General features: G+C 52.5%; 3 protein-coding genes across 3 annotated transcripts; 1 reads left to right on the top strand and 2 right to left on the bottom strand.

The window, feature by feature from the left end:
* The first annotated feature begins 9,420 nt into the window (after positions 1-9,420).
* Positions 9,421-10,320, top strand: LOC119368531. The gene is made up of 2 exons (XM_037633767.1): positions 9,421-9,750; positions 9,943-10,320. The coding sequence occupies exons 1-2, from the start codon at positions 9,556-9,558 to the stop codon at positions 10,111-10,113; spliced, it is 366 nt and encodes a 121-aa protein (XP_037489664.1). The 5' UTR covers positions 9,421-9,555; the 3' UTR covers positions 10,114-10,320.
* A 1,389-nt stretch (positions 10,321-11,709) lies between these two features.
* On the bottom strand, positions 11,710-15,909 carry LOC119365980 (glutamine synthetase leaf isozyme, chloroplastic-like). The gene is made up of 14 exons (XM_037631640.1): positions 15,754-15,909; positions 15,350-15,639; positions 14,836-14,875; positions 14,539-14,642; positions 14,378-14,426; positions 14,154-14,260; positions 13,968-14,055; positions 13,726-13,854; positions 13,517-13,591; positions 13,150-13,203; positions 13,040-13,077; positions 12,521-12,680; positions 12,366-12,426; positions 11,710-12,112 (listed from the first exon to the last, which is right to left on the bottom strand). Exons 2-14 carry the CDS (start codon positions 15,586-15,588, stop codon positions 11,973-11,975), a joined length of 1,284 nt encoding a protein of 427 aa, XP_037487537.1. The 5' UTR covers positions 15,589-15,639; positions 15,754-15,909; the 3' UTR covers positions 11,710-11,972.
* Positions 15,910-16,813: 904 nt separating this feature from the next.
* Positions 16,814-20,065, bottom strand: LOC119365978. Its single transcript, XM_037631638.1, has 4 exons — positions 19,711-20,065; positions 19,379-19,612; positions 17,731-18,942; positions 16,814-17,635 (listed from the first exon to the last, which is right to left on the bottom strand). Exons 1-4 carry the CDS (start codon positions 19,977-19,979, stop codon positions 16,996-16,998), a joined length of 2,355 nt encoding a protein of 784 aa, XP_037487535.1. The 5' UTR covers positions 19,980-20,065; the 3' UTR covers positions 16,814-16,995.
* Positions 20,066-20,118: the final 53 nt, after the last annotated feature.

Genomic DNA, 20,118 nt, shown 5'->3' with positions numbered 1-20,118 from the left:
ATTTTTTTATAGTGGCCTTGTATAAGGGAATGAAGGGAGTATCTTGAGGTTGATGCATCACCGCAATCACCTCGTACTCGACGGACTATCATACAGTTGAAAGAATGTTGCAGAAAAGGCTGAAATGAATATAGAAAATATGCGAACACTTGTGACAAGTCTTGGACTTAACCTTGGATGTGTTGATTTCACCATAAGAAATCTAACCATCTAAGTTATGCTTATTGATCGATAAACCTCGGTACTTTCTGCCTTCCTTTTTCAAAACCCGTGCAAAATTTGATCCATCTTATACGCCGAAGGATTTGCTTTATTATCATATATGGCGGACGATGGATTGTCTCAGAATCGCAGGCCTACACAACTCACATTTTATTCCATCCCTACTTTTTTTAACATAGTACAATCGTGAAGGCTCATATATACACGCATATACACTCGCCTTATGAACATATTTTTTTCACGAATACGCAAAGCTTGCGTATCATTCATTAAAAGGGAGGAGAGTATAGTTACAGTGACATGGGGTAGGAGCACTAGGACACTACATACAAAAGAAAGGCGAAGATCCTAGTGCGAGCATCAAGGAAAATGGGTGTGCTCGGCCTAAAACGTCCTTAGGTAGCTACGGTGTAAGAGTGGCGAGACCAGTGGTCCCCGCCTTGGCCCAGGATCGTGCTTCCTCCTTGATGTCGTGGAGAAGTCGGGAGGTGGAGGGGGGGTGCCGTCGAAGATGAAAGAGTTCCGGTGCTTCCAGATGAGCCATGCCACCAGGATGATGAGCGAGGCGATCCCCTTCCGGTGCACTGCCGGAGCCGCGGATGTCGTGTCGTGCCACCAATCCAAGAAGCGGATGCTGGGAGTCGGGGCAAGGGCCTGAGGGTAGCACCAAGTGAAGCAGTCATGCCACACCTGTCGCAAGAAAGGGCAGCCAACGAGGATGTGCTCCATAGTCTCCATCGCCTGATCGCAGAATAGGCATCTGGCGTGATGCGGGTGACCATGCCGAGCCAGGCGAGCCGCCGTCCAGCATCTGTCTTGGACGGCAAGCCAGGCGAAGAACTTCACCTGCAAGGGTGCCCAACTCCGCCAGGTGAGCTTCCAGTGCAGAGCTCGTATGGAACCAGCAATGAGAGCCGCGTAGCAAGATTTGGCGGAGTAGATCCCATTGTCGGTCTGGCGCCAAAGGAGGCGGTCCGACTGATCGGAGAGCGTGGGGAGCTGCAGGCGGCACCAGAGCTCGACGTACTCCACCGTGGCATGCGGCGTGAGGGCGGCCTGGATGTGCCTGATCCAAGCGCGTTCGGCGAGTCCATCGACCACGGTGTAGGTCCGGCAACGATGGCGGGGCACGAGTAGGATGAGATGGGGCGCAACATCCGTGACGGATTAGCCATCGAGCCAGCGGTCTTCCCAGAATAGGCAGGAATCACCATCTCCAAGGCGCCAATATGTGGAAGCGCGAAATATGGTGGGAGCCGCCGGATCGTTTGGGAGGTGAAGGTGAATCCACGGGCGAGAAAAATCGGTGTGCTACAACCAATGCCAGCGCGTGCGAAGCGCTATACCAAAGCGGTGCAGGTCCAGGATGCCAAGGCCGCCATACTTGAGTGGTCTACACACCCGCTGCCAGTTGACCAGGCAATGGCCGCCGTTGGCCTCATGGCATCCGTGCCACAGGCAGTCACGGATGATGCAGTTGATGTGTTTGAGCACGGGCTTGCAGATCACCATTGCCATGAGCAAGTGGGTAGGCATCACGGTGAGGACATGGCAGACGAGGGTGAGCCGCTCTCCCCTCGATAGCATGGAGGCGCGCCAGGTGGAGAACTTCTTAACCATGCAGTCCAGCAAGAGCTGCAGAGCAAACGATGGCACCTTGCGCACGGACAAAGGGAGTCCGAGGTAGGGCAATGGAAACTGAGCCATAGGCAGGACAAAGCGGTCACCACGTCTGCGGTTTCAGCGTCGGTGCAGTTGATGGGGGCTGCAGAACACTTGGTAAAGTTGGTGTGGAGCCCGGAAGCATGTCCGAAGACCTGAAGGATGGCTCGGACTGCGAACAGCTGATCCATGCTCGGGTGCAAAAGATGGCAACGTCGTCAGCATAGAGAGAGACGCTGGGGGCAGCGAGGTTGGTGCTTAGCCGTCTGAGGAGCCTGGTCGTCATGGCATGAAGCATAAGCGAGTTCAACACATCGATGACCAGGGTGAAGAGCATAGGGGACACGGGGTCACCCTGCCGAAGCCCTTTAGCGTGGTGGATGTGAGGGCCCGGGACGCCGTTTAGGTGGACGCAAGTCGAAGCGGTTGCCAAGAGGATAGGAATCCATTCGCACTAGAGCCTGCCGAAGCCCAGGTGGCGCATGACCTCAAGTAGGAATGGCCAGGAGACGGCATTGAACGTGCGGGTGATGTCGAGCTTGAGGAGAACCCTGTTAGCCTTCGATCGGTGCAGGTATCTTGTTGTTTGCTGCACGAGCATGAAGTTGTCATGGATGCTTCTACCGGAGAGGAAGGCGCTCTGGCTAGGGGAGACAAGCTCGTTGAGCCTCGGGGCGAGCCTGAGAGAGAGGACCTTCGCGACAAGCTTGGCCACAAGATGGATGAGGCTGATCCGTCTATAATCACCAAGAGAAGTGGCATCCGCACGTTTCGGGAGTAATGTGACAAACGCCTCGTTGAGACACTGAAAACCTCGGCCGTCCATGCGATAGAGCTTGGCAAAGGCGTCCATGAAGTCGTCCTTCACTACCGCCCAGCAGGACCGGAGGAACTCGGCCGTGAAGCCATCGGGGCCCGGTGATTTGCCGGTGGGCAGTTTCTTGACGGCGCTCCATACCTCATCCTTGGTGAAGGGCTGGTCCATGGACGAGAGGTCAAAGTCCCGAGGGTCAATGGCGTCGATATCCAGTGAGTGTGTGCGCGTGTCCGCGGTGCCAATGATCGCCGCAAAGTGATGGAAGGCCGCCTCAGCCATGTCCCGATCCCCTGAGATGGTGGTGTCGCCGTGGCTAAGGGATAGGATGCGGGTACGTTGCTTGCGATGGGAGGCCTAAACGCGCAAGAAAGCGGAGGATGCTTCGCCATCACGTAACCAGGTCAGCGGCACTCGTTGCCTAAGTATGGAGCGCTCTAGAGATGTGAGGCCCAAGTATGCCTGCTTGAGACGTCGCCGCAGCCAGAATTCTTAGCTGGAAAGAGACCTGAAGTCCTGCGCCGCGTTGAGCCTCACTATGAGCTCGCGAGCAACCAAGAGCTGCAAGGATACGTTACCGATGGTCTTGGTGCTCCAACTCTGCAGGCGGCCAGCGGTGAGTTGTAGGTGGTCGAAGATGCAACGAAATGGGTCAGGGTCGGGCTGTGCGCTGGACCAGGCGTCCGAGACCGCCTGCATGAATCCAGGCAGCTGGGGCCAGAACTTTTTGAAGTGGAAGCGACGTCACCCAGAGAACGCGGGGTGCAATCAAGCATCAGAGGGCAATGGTCCGAGGCCGCGGAAGACAAGCAATGCAAAAGGCAGCTTGGAAAGGTGGACTCCCAAGAGGTGGTGCAAAGAACTCTGTCGATCCGGACCAACATAGGGTTTTCGCGCTCATTGGACCATGTATATCGCCTATCATGAAGGTACATGTCCCTAAGCTCCATGTCAGACATGAAACGGCGTAAGCGCCGGATGAGAGGCAGGTTTAGACGAGAGTTATTCTTGTCGGCGGCCGCGGCAATCAGGTTGAAGTCTCCGCCAAGGATCCATGGGCCGGCACTCAAGGCGTGCATGTTCTGCAGGCCCTGTAGAAAGGACATCTTGTCGGTGTTGCTCTGCGGCCCATACACCCCGTGAGCCAGAATCGGTGCTCGCCCGAGAGAGAAGAAACCACCGCGGTAATGTGGTTCGCGCCGATGGTCGGGTTAGAGATGGCAAGCTCGGATGAGCGCCAAGCCAGAAGAATTCCATCGCATGAGCCGATCGCGGGCAGGGAGTGGAAGGTGTCGAAGGAGGGGCCGAGCGTTTCTGAGACCAGGAGGGGGTGACGTCGTCGAGCTTGGTCTCCTGAAGGCAGGCGATGACCGGCAGATCCGAGAAAATAACACTACGGACGGCCGCGCGCTTGGCACCGAAGTTGCGGCCGCGCACATTCCAAAACTAGATTTTAGGTTTACAATCCATAAGCATGGGGGAGGTCTCGGGCGGGGAGAGAGCGCAGGGAAGGGGTGGTGCCTAGGCCGCTAGGACGGTAGGCGAGAAGGGCGGGGCCGAGGCGCAGGCTACTGGCGTCACGTCCCAGCCATAAAACTCCACAAAGGCCCGAATCACATCTGGGGCTAGTGGCTCCTCAAACAGCCTGGCATAGCGAGCAAGTGCCACAGCGTCGACCGGCTCATCCTGCTTTAGCAGCCCCAGACATAGCAGGAGAACCCTCTTGGCCTTCATCTCCGAGTCAAGGCCCCGGTCTGCCTTCGCAATGCGGTCGCTCCTGCGGGGGATGAAGTTGGGCGGGATCTCACGACGACGAAGCTTGGGCGTTGGGTGAAGGAGGGGAGCCACGTCCCGTTGGACGGATTGGATGAAGCCCTGAATAGCACACTGTGTGGCGGCCGGGGCAGCGGAGGCAACGTCCGGTACGTGGGCAGCATCATGCATGGGCTGGACTGCCTGCGGGCCGCATGTGTTGAAGAGGGGGCGGGCGAGGGATCCTGCCCATGATTGCTGCAGGGGCCAACCTCGCAAGGCGGGCAGATGGTGGGGCACTCATGGTTGACCGCAGAAACCGAGGAAGGGGGAGGGCAGCCCTGGGCCCGCGGCAAAGACTGTAGATGGGAGCGCGACAGGCGAGGCGCGGATTGTCGGGAGAATCTCCGCCCGCTACAGGGCAGCAGGGGCATCATGGGCTGCGGGGTGCCAGTAGATAGGGCGGACAGGGCGACAGTTGAGGGCCCCGTGATGTCCGGCCCAGGGGTGGGAGCCGCAAATGGAGGATCCGAGGTGGGCATGCACCAATCGCTGGGCGCGCGTGAGCTCTCAGGGGCCACATCCAACGGCAAGGCCGCCGCGGGGGGTGGGTGGGTGAACGTTGCGATGGGGCCACCAGGGGGAAGCCGCCAACGGGGTAGCAGACGACCAGTCCACGGGTTGTAGCGCGCCAGCAGCCAGCAGGAGTGGGAACGTCACACGGCTGAACACGGGCGGGCCCGCCCGTCCGGAAAGTGCGGCTGGGTGGGGCCCGAGGAGACCAGCTCAGATGCGAGCAAGCGGCGGGCTAACGACGAGAGCGGGGGCGACGGGCATCGCCGTTGGCACCATGGCCGGCTGGGGCGGCCCCGGGCCGGCCAGAGCGTGGCGGGAACTCATGACGCCGCGGGTAAGGAGGCAGCACATGCGGCGATGGGGGCTCGAACACGCCTTCATCTTCGCGGGAAGGGGATGGAGAGGGCGCCACATGGAGACGGTAGTCCTCCGAGCTGGAGACATGGATGGAGACTGGGAAGCGTAGGAGGGGATGCCCAAAATGTGTCACCTTGTTGGGGTCTGCGTTCGCCAGGGCATCATCTGACACCGGCAGAAGTAGCTCGGAGAGGCGAGGGATGGCGTCGGGGTTCAGGGTCCAAGCGGAGAGGCGGAAGACAGCCATGTTCGACATGGACTCTATCTCCGGCGCAAGGTCAATGATGTCGCAGAATGGCGAGAGCAGCGTCTCGGCGAAAGCACGACACCAGGCGTGGTCGGGGATGCCCACCAAGTCGATGCTGACGAGGAAACGCGTCGTCACCGGCTTGCCGCCGGTCAGCCGACTCCAGAGATGGATCAAGAGGCGGAAGCGACCAGCCCTAGTGTTCCCAGCGGCAACCCGCGGTCGGTCACCTGTGGAGTGAAAGCGGAGAAGGAACTCGCCGCCGCCGCGAGGGTGCACAGACAACACACCATCCGCCAGCTGGAAACGCTCTTGGAGGAAAGCCAAGACCTCGGGGCCGAGGATGCCGGTCCGCGCGCCTGCCACAGTGGCCACGAGGGCTCGTTGCTCCAGTGCCAGCTCCGCGGCCGCTAGCACCAGAGAACGCGGTAGATAGCAGACCGCTGCAGCGGGCCGCAGCGAGGGATGGCCCGACATCGAGGAGGCAGGAGAGGCCGAGGAGGCCATCGAGGTAGCCGCAGCGGGAGGGGAGGGCGCGAAGGGCGGCAGCGACTCGGAGGCGGTCGGGGCCGCCGACAGGGAGCGGGGGCATCCAGCAGGAGTGGAGGCGCCAGAGGCCGTCGGAGTGGCGGAGCCGGACCTAGAAGACGTAGGCCCGGAGCACACGGCCACGTTGCCACGACGGCGCTTGGCCGGCGGGGTACCGGAGGACGAGGCGGGAGAGCGCGGGCAATTGCAATGCCGAGCAATGTGTCCGAAAAAACGGCATCAACGGCAGCGGACGTCGCGACGACATTCGGAAGGACGGTGATCAGGAGTGGGATCCAGGCACCTGGGGCACTCGCCGGAGGGCGGGGCCAGGGGCGACGACGAAGCCAAGCCAACCGCCGCTTGCTGGATCTCGCCAGCTCCCAACCGTCATCCGCAGGGGAGGTGGCAGCGCGGCCGACCCGGAACACATCGGAGCGCAGACCCGCAGCCGGCGCAGGGCGGGCAAGCGGGGAGGGCGCTGCGGGAGGGGAGGCAGAGCGGGGGAGGGGGCAGAGCGCCACGTGGGAAGAAGGCGGCGGTCGATGCGAGGAGCTGGCGCCCGCGGAGGAGGGGCTGGATTCCAGCCACCGTAGCGCGCGGGGACGGCCGCCGGACGGGGAAGGCGTGGCCATAGCGAGGGCAGAGGGTGGCCGCCGCGACTGGAGCGGTCAACGACAGGGCTGGGGAGGTGGTCGCCGGGGCCGTAGTGGCCGGCGACGAGAGCGGGGGGAGCTAGGCTGGGGGAAGCGGGAGCTTAGAGCCGCTTTATGAACATATGCATGTGTACCCTATCTATATGAGAACCTTTGAGTTACTGAGGGACACAACATCTTGAGATTGACAAAATCATCACGTACGCCTCATAGTCGACGGAAACGTCACTTCCCATTGAATGAACATTGCACGAAAAGACTGAAATAAATCTAGAAAAATGCAAACAATAGCGCCAAGTTTAGGACTTTAACTTGATGGGTTTATTCTTCTTTCACTACACGACTATCGTTGGCGCCGCACGCATGTCAGCCCTGAGCATATTCTTCTTTCACTACACGACTAGCGTTCGAGTACTTCGTGCCATCGTTCATACTCAAGGATATGACAACGATGACAACTAGGAATGTCCCAATTTATCTTCACAATGGGATCTTATCTATCAAATGTTCATTTGAAATTCAAAAAAAACATTTGATTTTTTTGAAATATATTTGGATTCTTGCATATACCTGAAATGACCGAAATTCATTGAAACCTCACTGAAAGGGAAACCACTAGTCGCCCAGTAAAATGTACACGCTGTTGTTGCAAATTTTAAGCATAAACGAAACTGGGGCCTTAGCACGACGACTTCCCGACTATCTACTACAACAAGTTGTGCCCGGTTCCGGCGATGGAGGGGCAATGATGACGGTGCGCCTTCGGCTCGCTTCGGTGCTTGTAATCATCGCTGGGTGGTGTACGTATCTGGATGTAATTTGTATTTCCGGTGTTCGTTGTACTGCCATGATCTAAGATTAATAGATTGGAAGTTTTTCCGTAAAAAATAAAAACACGTACGCACCGGAGCCACACATAATTCTATTTTATTTTAGTTGACACGTCCCTGACTAGCAAGCTAGAGACAAGATGGACAGGTCTGATAAAAGAAGCCTTCATGTGCCTGACCTCAGTATCTCGAGCCCCGCACCCCGTGTGATGACATACTCTAATCATAGAGGAAAATTAGCATCAAACTTACAATATGCAAGCTACTAACATGCTAACGCATACTTCCAAGCACTCCTCCAATCTACAAATGGACTACATAGAAAGACACAGATTTGGAATTGCCTCCTCACTCTTGGGCATGCCGAATCCAAGTAGCTATCGGCCATCAATAACCTTGCCTGGTTGGCTGAATTGACACCTCAACCTCCAGCTTCAGCCCGGTCTGGTGTAACGGTAGATCATGTCATGTCCATCTAATATGATTGATTGAACGGCGGAGGGTATTCAGACATGTATGCTAAGCTACAAGTACTAGTAGTTATGGGTTCACCCAATTACAAAAACGTAGGAATAGAAAAAACATATGATTGCAACGTCATGTCCATATGAATCCTACATTTCTTGGGTTTATTTGATTGCATCACACGAAAAGACAAAGGATTCTTTTCAAAAGGTTTGAGTAAATGCTAAAATTCCTATAGAATGTAGCACAAAGGAATCATTAGGGAAAATATCCCGTAAGATTCACCATACGAACTAAACGACAAATGTATTATTTTTTTTCAAAGAATTCGAATACTTTAAAATTCATACGAAAACCCTTTGAATCAGAAAGGACTACAAGTGTGCTGATCATGGAAGTGTGAAAACCATTTTCAGAGAACATAGGAAGTGCCAAGAATGATCACTATGTTCAGTTCTATATTTAACTTCCTCCCAACACGGCCACACGAACTACCGAAAGAGTAGACATGTCACATGAAAGCTGCCGGGCACCAGCAAATGGCCAACCAGCTTGAGCCACACTATTGCACTGACAGCGTGCATGCATGCATGCACAGCATATTGCGCATAGATGATGTATAGGCCCATTCCCTCAGACACGATACGTCCCACGACATGCTCAAGGTGAGGCGTGGGTCGGTGATGGCCGTCCAGACAGCATCGGTCAATTTTGGATTTTTTGGGTGCGACTATTGGTGCTGGGTCCTCTCTGGTTTTGTTGTCAGGTTTTAGCAGGGATCCCCACGAGAAAAAGAAGGCATACGGCAACAAGTAGCCAAATGTGGTGGTTCCCCATGCCGGCCCCTACTACCAAATTATTGTTGTACACTCCACTGTTAGACATTTCCTCTCGCTCATGACTCCCAGGTTCAGTCACATGTGATGTTATGGCTCACAGACTGAGATAATTAAGATCACATTATGCTAACACAGAGGGTTGAAAAGATTATACACGCTACACAAAGTAAATCTATATCAATATTATCAACCAAGATTAAGGGTCAATTGTTTTGGACGATTCTCCCTCCCCAGCTTTTCCAAGAATCGACACTTTTTTTTTTTACAATCCTATCTAGTTATGGTCCAAACAATTCTATCTAAAAAACGAAACAAGCTTTAACGAGTCGAGCCAGGCTTGACTTGGCTCAAATTCCAGCCCTAATCCTTAGGGGCAAGGAAGACTTTTTGACTGCCATCGACAATGTCATGCTGACTCCAAGCCGATTACGTGGTGACATTTTCGTTCTTCAAATGGGGCCTAATTTACAAATATGCCTAAGCCTAGGCGCCAGTATGCATTTTGCATCATGTGTACCTTAGCAAAGACACGGATGAGAGAGCGTTCTACAAGAGCTTCCTCTTCTCGTCGCTCTCTCCATTATTGTCATCTGCCACAGGCACCACCATGGAAAAGCTGCTCGCCGTAGTGTGTGTTTCAAGCCTTCTTCTAGCCGCTCTTGCGGACGATGCCTCCTCCCGATCTTCTCTTCAGTACCCCTCCCTGGACAGTCTACAAGGTCGTGTTCTAGGTCGCAAAGGCCGAGAAGAGCCAGCACACCACCATTACCGGCGTGAAGGCGAGCACGAGCAGCATCATGAGGTCAGTTCACATGTCTCCCCCCAAAAGCTTCAGAAACGCAAAAACAGGGTTTCTCTTGTGCTTTGCGCAGAGACTCTGCGGCTGTTATTCAGCTGTGTGCCTGTCTCTGCACGAAGCACACACCATTTTCTGCTCAGAAGAAAATTGTTTTGCTCAGAGGAAAATACATGGCGATGAGGTGCACATGTGCAGGTTGTACCTATGGGAGTGGAGAGTGCTGAAGAGAGGAAGAAGGCAGGCTGGAGGAACGAGGACGAGGACGCGGTTGCGACGGAAGGGTTGATCTCCAGCGCGGACTACAGCGGCGTGGCCATGCACGGCCACAGCTCCCTGCCGGCGCACAAAAAGCACCCCAAACCATAGGATAGGCCTCCGGCTCTTCATTTCGTGTGTAATCTTGTCCAGTTCAATGTCCTGCTCTTTGTGCCTTTAGCAAAGTAGTAGTAGTCCGGTTTTATGGAATTGGTGTATCTTGGGTTCCTCGCCGTCTTTGTAAAAGATGGCCCACGATTTGATATGGATCTTCGTTAAAAAGAAAAATCGAGATACATAGTAGTCCAGTTTTTGGCCTTTGTTGCTTGAGGCCGGGTGTGCATCGTGTTTATGTCCCCTTGATGCTTCATTTTGAGTTAGTAAAATTCACGCTTTATCAAAAAATAACTTGTGCCTTTGTTGGTTCGCTGTATGGTACAGTCGCTGTTTGTCGGGGGTTGGCTCCGGCGGGCGGCACTCGATGACGACGATGATCCGTGGGGTGCACCGTGCACCCAGCAGGTTCAACACCACCAAACGCGGAACGCACGGCACACGCACTCCACATACGGCGCTGTCGTGGCCACCCAGGGCAAAGCACGGTGAAGTGTGCACGGGTGGGGAACCTGGGAGGCTCCCATGGGGACTAAGATCCGGTGACTTGCCGTGAGCGAGTCACAGGTGAACAGTATGGTGCCTTGCTCCCCTCTCCACACCGTCTGATCAAAAATCTATGGACAGATTCGTGTGAACAGCTGAAAGGTACAGTGTATGAGCTACAGGATATGCTACAGGGATTATGCTACAGGAATCCGGCTACAGTGACCCGACTACAGTGCATGCGCTACAGGAATTCGCCTGCTGTTTTGCTGTTCATATAGATCTGTCCATAGATTTTTGATCTGACGGTGTAGAGAGGGGAGCAAGGCACTGTACTGTTCACCGATGACTCGCCCACAGCAAGTCACCGGATCTCAGTCCCTCCCATGGACTCCCATGCCAGTGGCGCCGCACGGCAGCCGTGTGGACATGTCGGATGTCGCCAACTCGCCATTGCGCAGTGGGCACAGGGTGGCTATCGGCATAATTCAGTTGCGCAAATAAACGCTGCCATGGCAGCCAAAGTCAGACAGGCGTTTTCAGTTAGCAGTTTCTTCACTACTTTTCTGTTAAGTTCAGTATCTGCACAAGGGCACGCTCGCTGTGTGCTCCATGCGTATAGGGAGTATGCCAGCTGCACGACTTCGTCCGTGGGATGGCACAGGCATTATGGAGCTAGTTGCAAGCTATGCAGCACAGCCGTACGGCACGATCTGTTATTACTGAATAAAAGGAAAAGAAGAACAGAAAAGCAGCAGAACTTTGCGCAGCATAATTCCTTGTCTCGTTGCTTCAGAGCGTGTGTGCTCGAACTGAGAGAGAAAGAGAGGGCCGTCCGGCAACAGTGCCAGCCGGCAGCGACCATCTGCAAACGGACCGCCCTCCTCCACAGTGGTCATAGCGGCGCCTCGCAGCTTCGTACGGGGCACTGACATTTACAGACGGACCAAGTTTTCTTTTCGAGCAAACAGGCAAGAGCTCTGTCTTTTCATTAAGAAGAACGGAATTAAACCAACTTGTAGGGAAAACGGGCCGAAAACCGATACATCTGCGACGAGCGCACACGCCGGGCCCAAGGCTGTGCACCAATCGAGCAGACGGGCCAAGTTGAAAGGAAAAAATAATCCTTTGTGTGATTCATTATCCTTTTAATAACGTAGTTCTCCGAATGGACTCAGGTACAGTGTACAGACCCAACAGATCAAATGGACTCAGTTCAAGCGAAAAAACATGCGAAGTGGTTCTACAAACTGTGAGGATTTTGTACAGACAGTGCCCCGACGGAACCACAGGATCAACAAGAATGGACGGCCAACGGTCTCGCCGATTTATTTTCTTTTCCCCGGAAGAATTCGGCCTTTTCAGGTCCTTCATACCTTCAGCGCCAGCTTCTTGGCAGCGAGGGCCTCTGCCTCGAGGGTCGGCTCCCACAGGATCGTGGTCTCGGCCAGCAGCGCCGTCACGGTGTATGGGTCCATGTTCGAGGCCGGGCGACGGTCCTCCAGGTATCCTGTTGGGCAACAAGGTATCGTTTTCAGTTCAAAAATGCAGACTACCAAGCTACAACACATAGGTGACAGCAGATTACCAGTATAATATATGCAAGAGGTTAATTTGAATTTTATTTGGGTTGTCATAATTCCTTTTCTGCTCCGCAAGACTTAGGCTTGCCCAATGTACTTGAATTTTATTTGGGATGTCATAATTCTTTTTCTGCATTCCCAACCATTGCAAAGTTTTGCAGAACAAGGGAGAGCAAATACCTTTGCCCTTTGCCTCAGTCTCTCGCCCCACACGAATAGAGCAGCCACGATTCGCGACACCCTGATAAACAAAGTGTTATGATCAGTATAACTTGCAAATAAACAGGAAGTAAAATACAACCAAAAATGAAAGAAAAGGTTTGCTCCAGCCATACCCATGAGAAGTCTGATATGCTAGCTGTCTCATGTAGCCCTGTCAACCTCCGTTCGTTTCCTTCACCATATGCGGCTATGTGCAAGTCATGGCGGAGTGAAAGGTTCAGGATTGCCTTCTTGATCACGTCGAAACCTCCATCCTCACGCATGCTCAATGTGCTACATTTGCAACAACAAGACAACACGGTTTATCACTTGCAAATTAAGGTGATGCTCTATCGGGTATTGAGAAAAACTACTAAAAACGTTAGTAAATACATGTCTATTCTGAATAACATATGATAATAATTCTAAAATAACCAACACTGAACATCCATGCCCTGTTTGAAATATAGTATCTCGAGGAATATTTTCACTTAGTATTTACTTCAACACAACTAGTCAGCTGCAATAGGTTTTCTGATTTTTTTTTTAATATATACATGTGGCAAGATATAGGTTTCTTAAGAAAAACAGGGCAAGATATACTTTATAAAAGTTACACCAGATGAACAAATATTAACAGAAAAGAGTGAAACCTGTAATTTGTGTGGCAGCCAGCTCCATTCCAGTCACCCTACATCAGATAAATCTTCAGACTAGTAATTTCTAATATATAAAGTGCTTCAAACAACTTACAGGAATATACCTGGATTGGTTTTGGGTCAAGGGTGAGCACGACACCAGCTTGCTCCGTGATTCTCTGATAACAGTGAGTAGGACGATAATTAGAAGTCTTATTAATGAGAAAATAATATCACAAAGAATGGTCACCTGATCAGTTGTGGATTTATGAGATTTGATGTTTTAGTGAAAACTGTTTTTATGGTATTTACGAAGGGCATTCTTCAAAGTGTCAAAATAAATCATAAACTCATAGCACATGCACCTATCGGGTTTTCGATAATGTAAAAAAGAGAGTCGACTTATTAGTCATATTATGCTAATTAAAAGCAAATAACAAAAACACTGTGATATCAGGCCATCAGGGGACCATGGATAGTTGTTTGAAGTACCTCGAGAATGTATCTTGAAGCCCATATGTGATCTCCTGCATCAATACCAACGCTGGGTCCAACCTGGTACTCCCACTGCATGAATACAGGTTGTAAATTTTCAGTTATTAAACAGTTCGATTTTCCTTTAAAAGAAGAGGTCAAAAACATCACACTGATTCACACATAACAAGAATAATTCATGCACGCATATAAATACGGAGGCATACCTGACCAGGCATGACCTCCCCGTTTGTTCCACTGATTTCAATTCCGGCGTAAAGGCATGCCTTGTAGTGAGCATCTGAAATGTCACGGCCAAATGACTTGTCTGATCCTACGGCGCAGTAGTATGGACCCTGCAACATTTCAGCAAAAATATTACTACTTGGTTGTTTGTTCAATGAAGTGTATATTTCAGTCAGCCTAAGATTTATCGTCATCTGGTAAATCAAGCCTCTTGATGCAGTACCTGGGGGCCAGGGTACCCTCCAACAGGCCAGCCAAGAGGCCAGTTCACATCCCTCTGCATCAGAGTGTACTCCTGTTCGATTCCAAACCTAGAAAAGCAAATGTTTCAACTTCGTGTGCAAACAAATGTGAGCTAAAAAAATAGCAGGTTTTTTATGTAGCACAGAGTTACTCGACACTTAGTTACCATGGCACTTGTGAAGTGACCTTGGGGTCACTGAAGATTTGTGCAGCCATGTGTCGTTTGTTAGTAGGGATGGGTTCCCCTTGTGGTGTGTAGGTGTCACAGATAACCTGAAAAACCAAATTCCGTATTAACTAACAAGCCGATTTTACACATGTAACCAGTAAAGTGACCACTGGTATTAATCATCTCTTCATGATTAACATAAAGCACATTCAGAAAGGTACCAGTATGTTGTTGCCTCCTCGGAATGGGTCCTTGAATATGGCCTGTGGGCTGAAAGCAGGATAGAAAAACATGAACAGAGTTAGCAAAAGCCAAAATCTAGAATACTCTGTGTGTGCAAGGCTGCAAAAGCCGAAAACATGGACAGTAATTTCCCGCTTACTATAGGATGACTTCACTGTCTTCTCCAGGAGCCTGGCCTGTGCTCGATCCATCGTAGTTCCATTTCGGTAGCTCTGACGGGTCCTCCACTGGCTTCGAAATCGTCTGAAACAGTAGCATTGCATTTTCTTGTCAGTAGCAAAAATAGGAAGTAGAGAAACAATACTCTGCAGTCAACTGCTCATCCCCTAAACTTGTGGAGAAAAATGACTGCTCATCCCGGAAGAACACTAGTGCAAACTATGCATGCAAGGAAACAGCGATAATCGTGATGAGCATGAAGATATGGGGTGAGTACCCTTGATTTGCTTCTGAGGTCAATTCCAGATCCTCCAACCCTGCACAAAGCGAAGAAAGAAAGAAAGAAAAGGCGAAATGGTCAGATTTGTTAACAGTAAAATGCTACTAGAAACATAATAGTGGTGCATGGCATGACAGGATCGACTCCTGGTTGCTCCCCAAAAGTGGTGTGTCCACTCCCCTGCTAAATCTTATTCAAGTGCGGGAACTAAAAAGGGCAAAAGACAAATCACCCACCAGGCCTTGAAAACTTTGTCTATTATTAGCAGTGAGTATCGACTTTAAGGGTGCAAATCCGCACTGCACTGCTCGCTCCCGTGCTAATCTAATCTAATCTAATCTAATCTAATCCAGTGTAATCCCCTGAAAGTGCAGGCTTGGCCTATCCCAAGCTACTACAGTACTAGAGTGCTCTCATGGAAGTCAATCAATCCATGGAAGCGAACAGGGTCCGCTGACGAGAAAAGAGCGGCGACATTTGCGGGGAAGGGCGCGTAGCAGTGCGCACGTACCAGATGTACTCGGCGATGATCTTGTCGGTGAAGGGCGTGGTGTCCATGTCGAGCAGCTGCTGCATCCTCTGGATGACGCCGGTGGTCTCCGGGCCGAGGGCGAGCACCTTGAAGCCGGAGGCGGCGCGGGCGGTCCTCCTGACGCCCCACACCCTGCCCGCGGGCTGCCTCGCCGGGACGGCCGACCTGCCCCGCACGCCCACCTGGCACTGCATCGCCGGCACCACCGCCTGCGCCATCGCCGCTGCGTGCTTACTTACTTACTCCGCCGCCTTCCCCTTCAGCGCTAGCTGATCAACCAAAGCACAGAAAAGCAAACAGCGCCATTAGCGCCGATCGCTCGCCGGCGGCGAATGCAACGGAGAAACGAACAAGCATTGCATCGAGGAGTCCGCAGTACTCACCGGAGAGACAACGACGGGGACGAGACGAGGGAGGAGAGGAGGGAGGGAAGGGGGGCGGAACGACCTTGCGAGATCGCGCTGGAAATATTATTTATGGAAGCGGAGGCCGGTGGTATAAGTAATTTAGATTGCGGGGGAGATTCTAGTGGCCGCGGCGCGGGCAGTGGCATCTGGCTCTTGATTAGGCGATAGGGCTCTGGGTGGACGAGATTTGAGGCGGCCCTTGCAGCTGCACCGGAGGCAAAAAACAGTCCAAAGAAGGCACACACATCTCGGATAGAGTTTACAATGTGTTCCTTGTTCCTTCCCTCCCCCGGCTCCGGATATGAAATGAAAGATGCGGCTGCCTCTCCTTGTCACGTCCGCCTCCCGCCATACCCAGCCCAGCCAGGCGACCTCTCCAACCAAACCCAGCCAGATGCATCAGAGCGGAGCAAGACCTGCACCGCAACGCAACGCAAGCAAACTATGTGCTGTGCGGCGTGTCTCATTGACCCCGGGGACAATAATTGGGGGTGTAGCCGTATAGGATGATGGATGGACGGACGGACGGACTGTCATCCCTTCATCCCCTTTGTCAGGTGCAGCGTGTTTTTTGGGTCGGGTGGCCTGTCATGGGGGGACTGTGATCCGGTGACTTGCGTGAGCGAGTCACAGGTGAACAGTATGGTGCCTTGCTCCCCTCTTCACACCGTCTGATCAAAAATCTATGGACAGATTCGTGTGAACAGCTGAAGGTACAGTGTATGAGCTACAGGATATGCTACAGGAATCCGGCTATAGTGACCCGACTACAGTGCATGCGCTACAGGAATTCGCCTGCTGTTTTGCTGTTCATACAGATCTGTCCATAGATTTTTGATCTGACGGTGTAGAGAGGGGAGCAAGGCACTGTACTGTTCACCGATGACTCGCCCACAGCAAGTCACCGGATCTCAGTCCGTCATGGGGGCACCCAAGCTAGGCCCACTTCCACTCCCGGTCGAACGAGCGAGCCGGCCGGTGCAGTGCCGGGGACTGGCAGTGACAGCGCCCGGTAGCAGCAGCACAACACATGGGATTTTATCCTAGTACATCGTGCAAGTGCAACCACGCTAGTAGTAGGTGATTTTATCCTAGTACATCGTAGCATGTCAAAAGTGGAACCGGGTTCGTTGCAAGACCGAACAAACAAACGACCGATGCTGCAAAACGTCAAGGCCACCGCCCGCGGTGTGTACAAGAACTGATCCGGAAATTAGACTAGCCTCCATGCTTCCCGTGCAGCGCCAGCATGCCCTTGGCGTACCGCGACCGAGCCGTCCTGTACATGCTGAGCAGCGACTCGAACTCCCTGCGAGCACCGTCGTACACGGCGCGCCTACAGAACCTCGACCTGAACTCGGCGAAATCAGCCGAGGCTCCCTCGCTGTCGGAGCTGAACATGTCGACAAGTTCTTCCAGGGGTCCCAGGACGTCGCAGAAGTCGATCCTCCCGAGACCGTGCTGCTGCTGCGGGAGATGTCTGAGCCAGGACATCCACTGGAAGGGCTCATCGTTCCTCGCCTTGACCGCGAGCTCGATCGACCTCAGCGCATCCTCGAAGCTGCAGCTTTTGTCGATCTTGTCGAGTATCTCGGAGAAGGTTGATCTCTGGCTGCTTCTGAGAGAGTTCAGATGGGACATTGGAAGGGAGTTACTGGATGACGGGAACTTTGCCGCCACCATGCACGCCTTCCTGAGAGTAGGATCGTCATCCGAGAGCAGCCTGATGGCCACATGCAGCAGGAGAGCAAACAATGGAGCTTGTTCTTCCATCCTGGACTCGACGGATCCAGAGCTCCCCACAAGTTTCTGCTCCTCCAACCAGCAGTGAAGAGCAATGTGTATGAATCCTTCCCACCTGTAACAAAGGTAGATACATGGTCAGAAACAGAACCTCTAGACATGCAAGCCATGAATGCCTTTTATATCTTAGTAGACAGGAAGAATACTCACTCAAAGGGTGGCTCGACCTCGATGGCAAGGGTCAAATGTAGCGAGTAATTGGCAGATGCATTGGCTTCAGATTCACCTTCGTCTACGTCAGTGTGAGCCTCATGCACATGGCCTCTAGGAACATACATTATGTCTCCTTCATGTAGAACTTCCACCCTTCCGCCACTATCATCCACCAAGCCATCTAAAGAGTGAAAGGGTTCATATAGTCTAGGCAAAATTGACTTTGTATTGGGCCAGATCTTCCACTTCTTGCACCCAAGTAGTTGCCAAACAAGCACACAGTGGTCGTCATAATGCCGAGCCAGGCCTTGAGATCTTGGGGGTGAGAAGTATATGTTGGCCCCTACAGAAGGCTGACCAAATAGATCAGCTAGAGCAGAGGCTATAGCAGCAATCTTTTCGGATCGGAACTCCATGCCACGCAAGGCAATTGAGAAACCATTCCTGATTGCGCCCTTACATTTTTCAACAAATGCAGTTGCATCCGGGAAGACCATTCCATCATCGAAGAAATGCTCCTCCATCCAAGATCCTGTTGAGCACTGATCTCGTGTTCTCACGACTCTTACATCTTGCCTATACTTCACAGGAGCACCCAAGGAATCATGAGCCTCATGGAGAAATGAATTTATATTGAGTTCATCCGAAGCAATAGCAGGGCAGGAAACAAGCCCCTGTATGAGTGACTCAATGATGGAATCAGGTGTTCTAAGATCAAAAGCATTATGCAATGTAGTGAACACGGCATCCCCCTCCAGATCACTTTGTTTCTTCCTGTATAAATAAGGAGAGTTTTCCCAGTACATCAGGGCAAACTTTTCGAAGTCAGATTCCGTTTGTCCAAAAAAGCTTTCTCTGACCTCATCAGATTCCAGGTGGGCTGGATAAGAAAGATCCATCGAAAGCCTAAAAATAGCTTCAGATATCTCATCTGGTCTGCTTTGGAGTTGATCCTTCCAGTTGCTGCAGTCAGCTGATGATCGTAAGAGTATAACTTGGCTCCATAATTCATACAACAAATGCATAACTTTTCTAACTAGCTCTTGCTGCAGATTGTGCAACTTGTCGACTTTACAGGAGTTCACCATGAGCACCACTGTGTCAATGATCAAGTTCAAACATTTATCTGGCTCTGACATCCTTGCTTGGCACTCGGTGCTCCTGCTACCGACAACCGCAGAAATAGATTCCACCTGAGAAAATAGGTACCTAAAGGAAGTCAATTCCACTGACTGAAGATATTCAGGAAGTACATACAAGGAGTATCTCTTTCACCAATTACACAGACTGTGATGCTAGCCTAGTTCTAAATATAGCCGGTAAAATACAAAAGCTATATATAATCGCATGATAAAAAACGTTTGATGGTTTGATGCCAAAAACTGTGATGGCTTAATAATGTACACATAGCTTAACTTGTCTTGTGAAGATAAAAGGTGGTTTTCATCCTTCTGAAGTTTATTCGCACTTCCACATATTCAGAATCTTCAGTAGAAAAACAGGCTAGTGCATGAACACAATGAAAATTCTAGGACATACAAGTTAAATCAAAATTTCGCTGAATCTCTGGAAGACAATTCATGGCAATCAAACAAACTATAAGCTAAAATATGCTTTAACCTAGAACAGCAGGTTGGATGCTCACAATAGCCTGGGCAGAACAGGGGAGCCCGAGAGACGTTCCCTGCCAACCGGAGACGCCGAGAGATCCATCACAGCATTGCAGGCAGCCTCGGACACACGCTGGCTGCTAGTCCCCAACGCCCGCGCCAAGCCACTGGCGATCCCGCCGTCGGATACCAGCGTCTCGCCGGCCTCCATGGACTGCAGCGCCGCCGCGCCCATCACCTCGCAGCTCAGCGCGGCCACAGAATGCGAGCTGCATCACAAATCGTAACCCAAATTAACTGAGCAGGCTAAAACCACGAGTTCAGTGATGCGATAACAGAAACGAGGAGGGGGTTCCCTTTTTGGTACCTGGAGGTGAGGAGGAGCGGCAGAAGCGCGACGAGGGATCTCGGGAGAGGGGAGAGCGGTGGCGCCGGCGGCGAGCGGGAGAGAAGGCGGCGCAGGAGGCGCGCGGCGGCGGCGGCGGCGGAGGAGGAGGAGGCGCGCTGGTTCGGCCGGGTGGTTGGCGCGACGGCCGCGAGGAGGATGGGGAAGACGTCGCGGTCGAAGGAGGCGGCCGCCTCGCCGCCGCTTCCCTTCCTCCTCTTCTTCTTCCTCGCCCCGCCGGGATTTTCCATTCCGGCCGTCTCGCGACGGCTCGTGGCGGCGTCGGAGGAGGCTGTGCGGCGACGGGATTGTGGAAACGTGAAGGGTTCGTGCCCGTGTTGCCTCTTCGGTGGCGGACAGTACGTTGCCTCGTCATTTTTTTTTTTGAAG

Source organism: Triticum dicoccoides, chromosome 2B, assembly GCF_002162155.2.
Source record: "Triticum dicoccoides isolate Atlit2015 ecotype Zavitan chromosome 2B, WEW_v2.0, whole genome shotgun sequence".
Classification (NCBI taxonomy): Eukaryota; Viridiplantae; Streptophyta; class Magnoliopsida; order Poales; family Poaceae; genus Triticum; species Triticum dicoccoides.
This window is presented reverse-complemented; position numbering and strand designations above follow the sequence as displayed.

Coding starts and splice junctions, on each gene's coding strand:
- LOC119368531 (XM_037633767.1), top strand. CDS start 9,556: ATGGAAAAGCTGCTCGCCGTAGTGTGTGTTTCAAGCCTTCTTCTAGCC. Junction 9,751..9,942: donor AGCACGAGCAGCATCATGAG/GTCAGTTCACAT, acceptor GCACATGTGCAG/GTTGTACCTATGGGAGTGGA.
- LOC119365980 (XM_037631640.1), bottom strand. CDS start 15,588: ATGGCGCAGGCGGTGGTGCCGGCGATGCAGTGCCAGGTGGGCGTGCGG. Junction 14,261..14,377: donor GAGGAGGCAACAACATACTG/GTACCTTTCTGA, acceptor TTGGTTTTTCAG/GTTATCTGTGACACCTACAC. Junction 12,113..12,365: donor GACTGAGGCAAAGGGCAAAG/GTATTTGCTCTC, acceptor GTTGCCCAACAG/GATACCTGGAGGACCGTCGC.
- LOC119365978 (XM_037631638.1), bottom strand. CDS start 19,979: ATGGAAAATCCCGGCGGGGCGAGGAAGAAGAAGAGGAGGAAGGGAAGC. Junction 19,613..19,710: donor CCGCTCCTCCTCACCTCCAG/GTACCAAAAAGG, acceptor TTTGTGATGCAG/CTCGCATTCTGTGGCCGCGC. Junction 17,636..17,730: donor GAGGTCGAGCCACCCTTTGA/GTGAGTATTCTT, acceptor CCTTTGTTACAG/GTGGGAAGGATTCATACACA.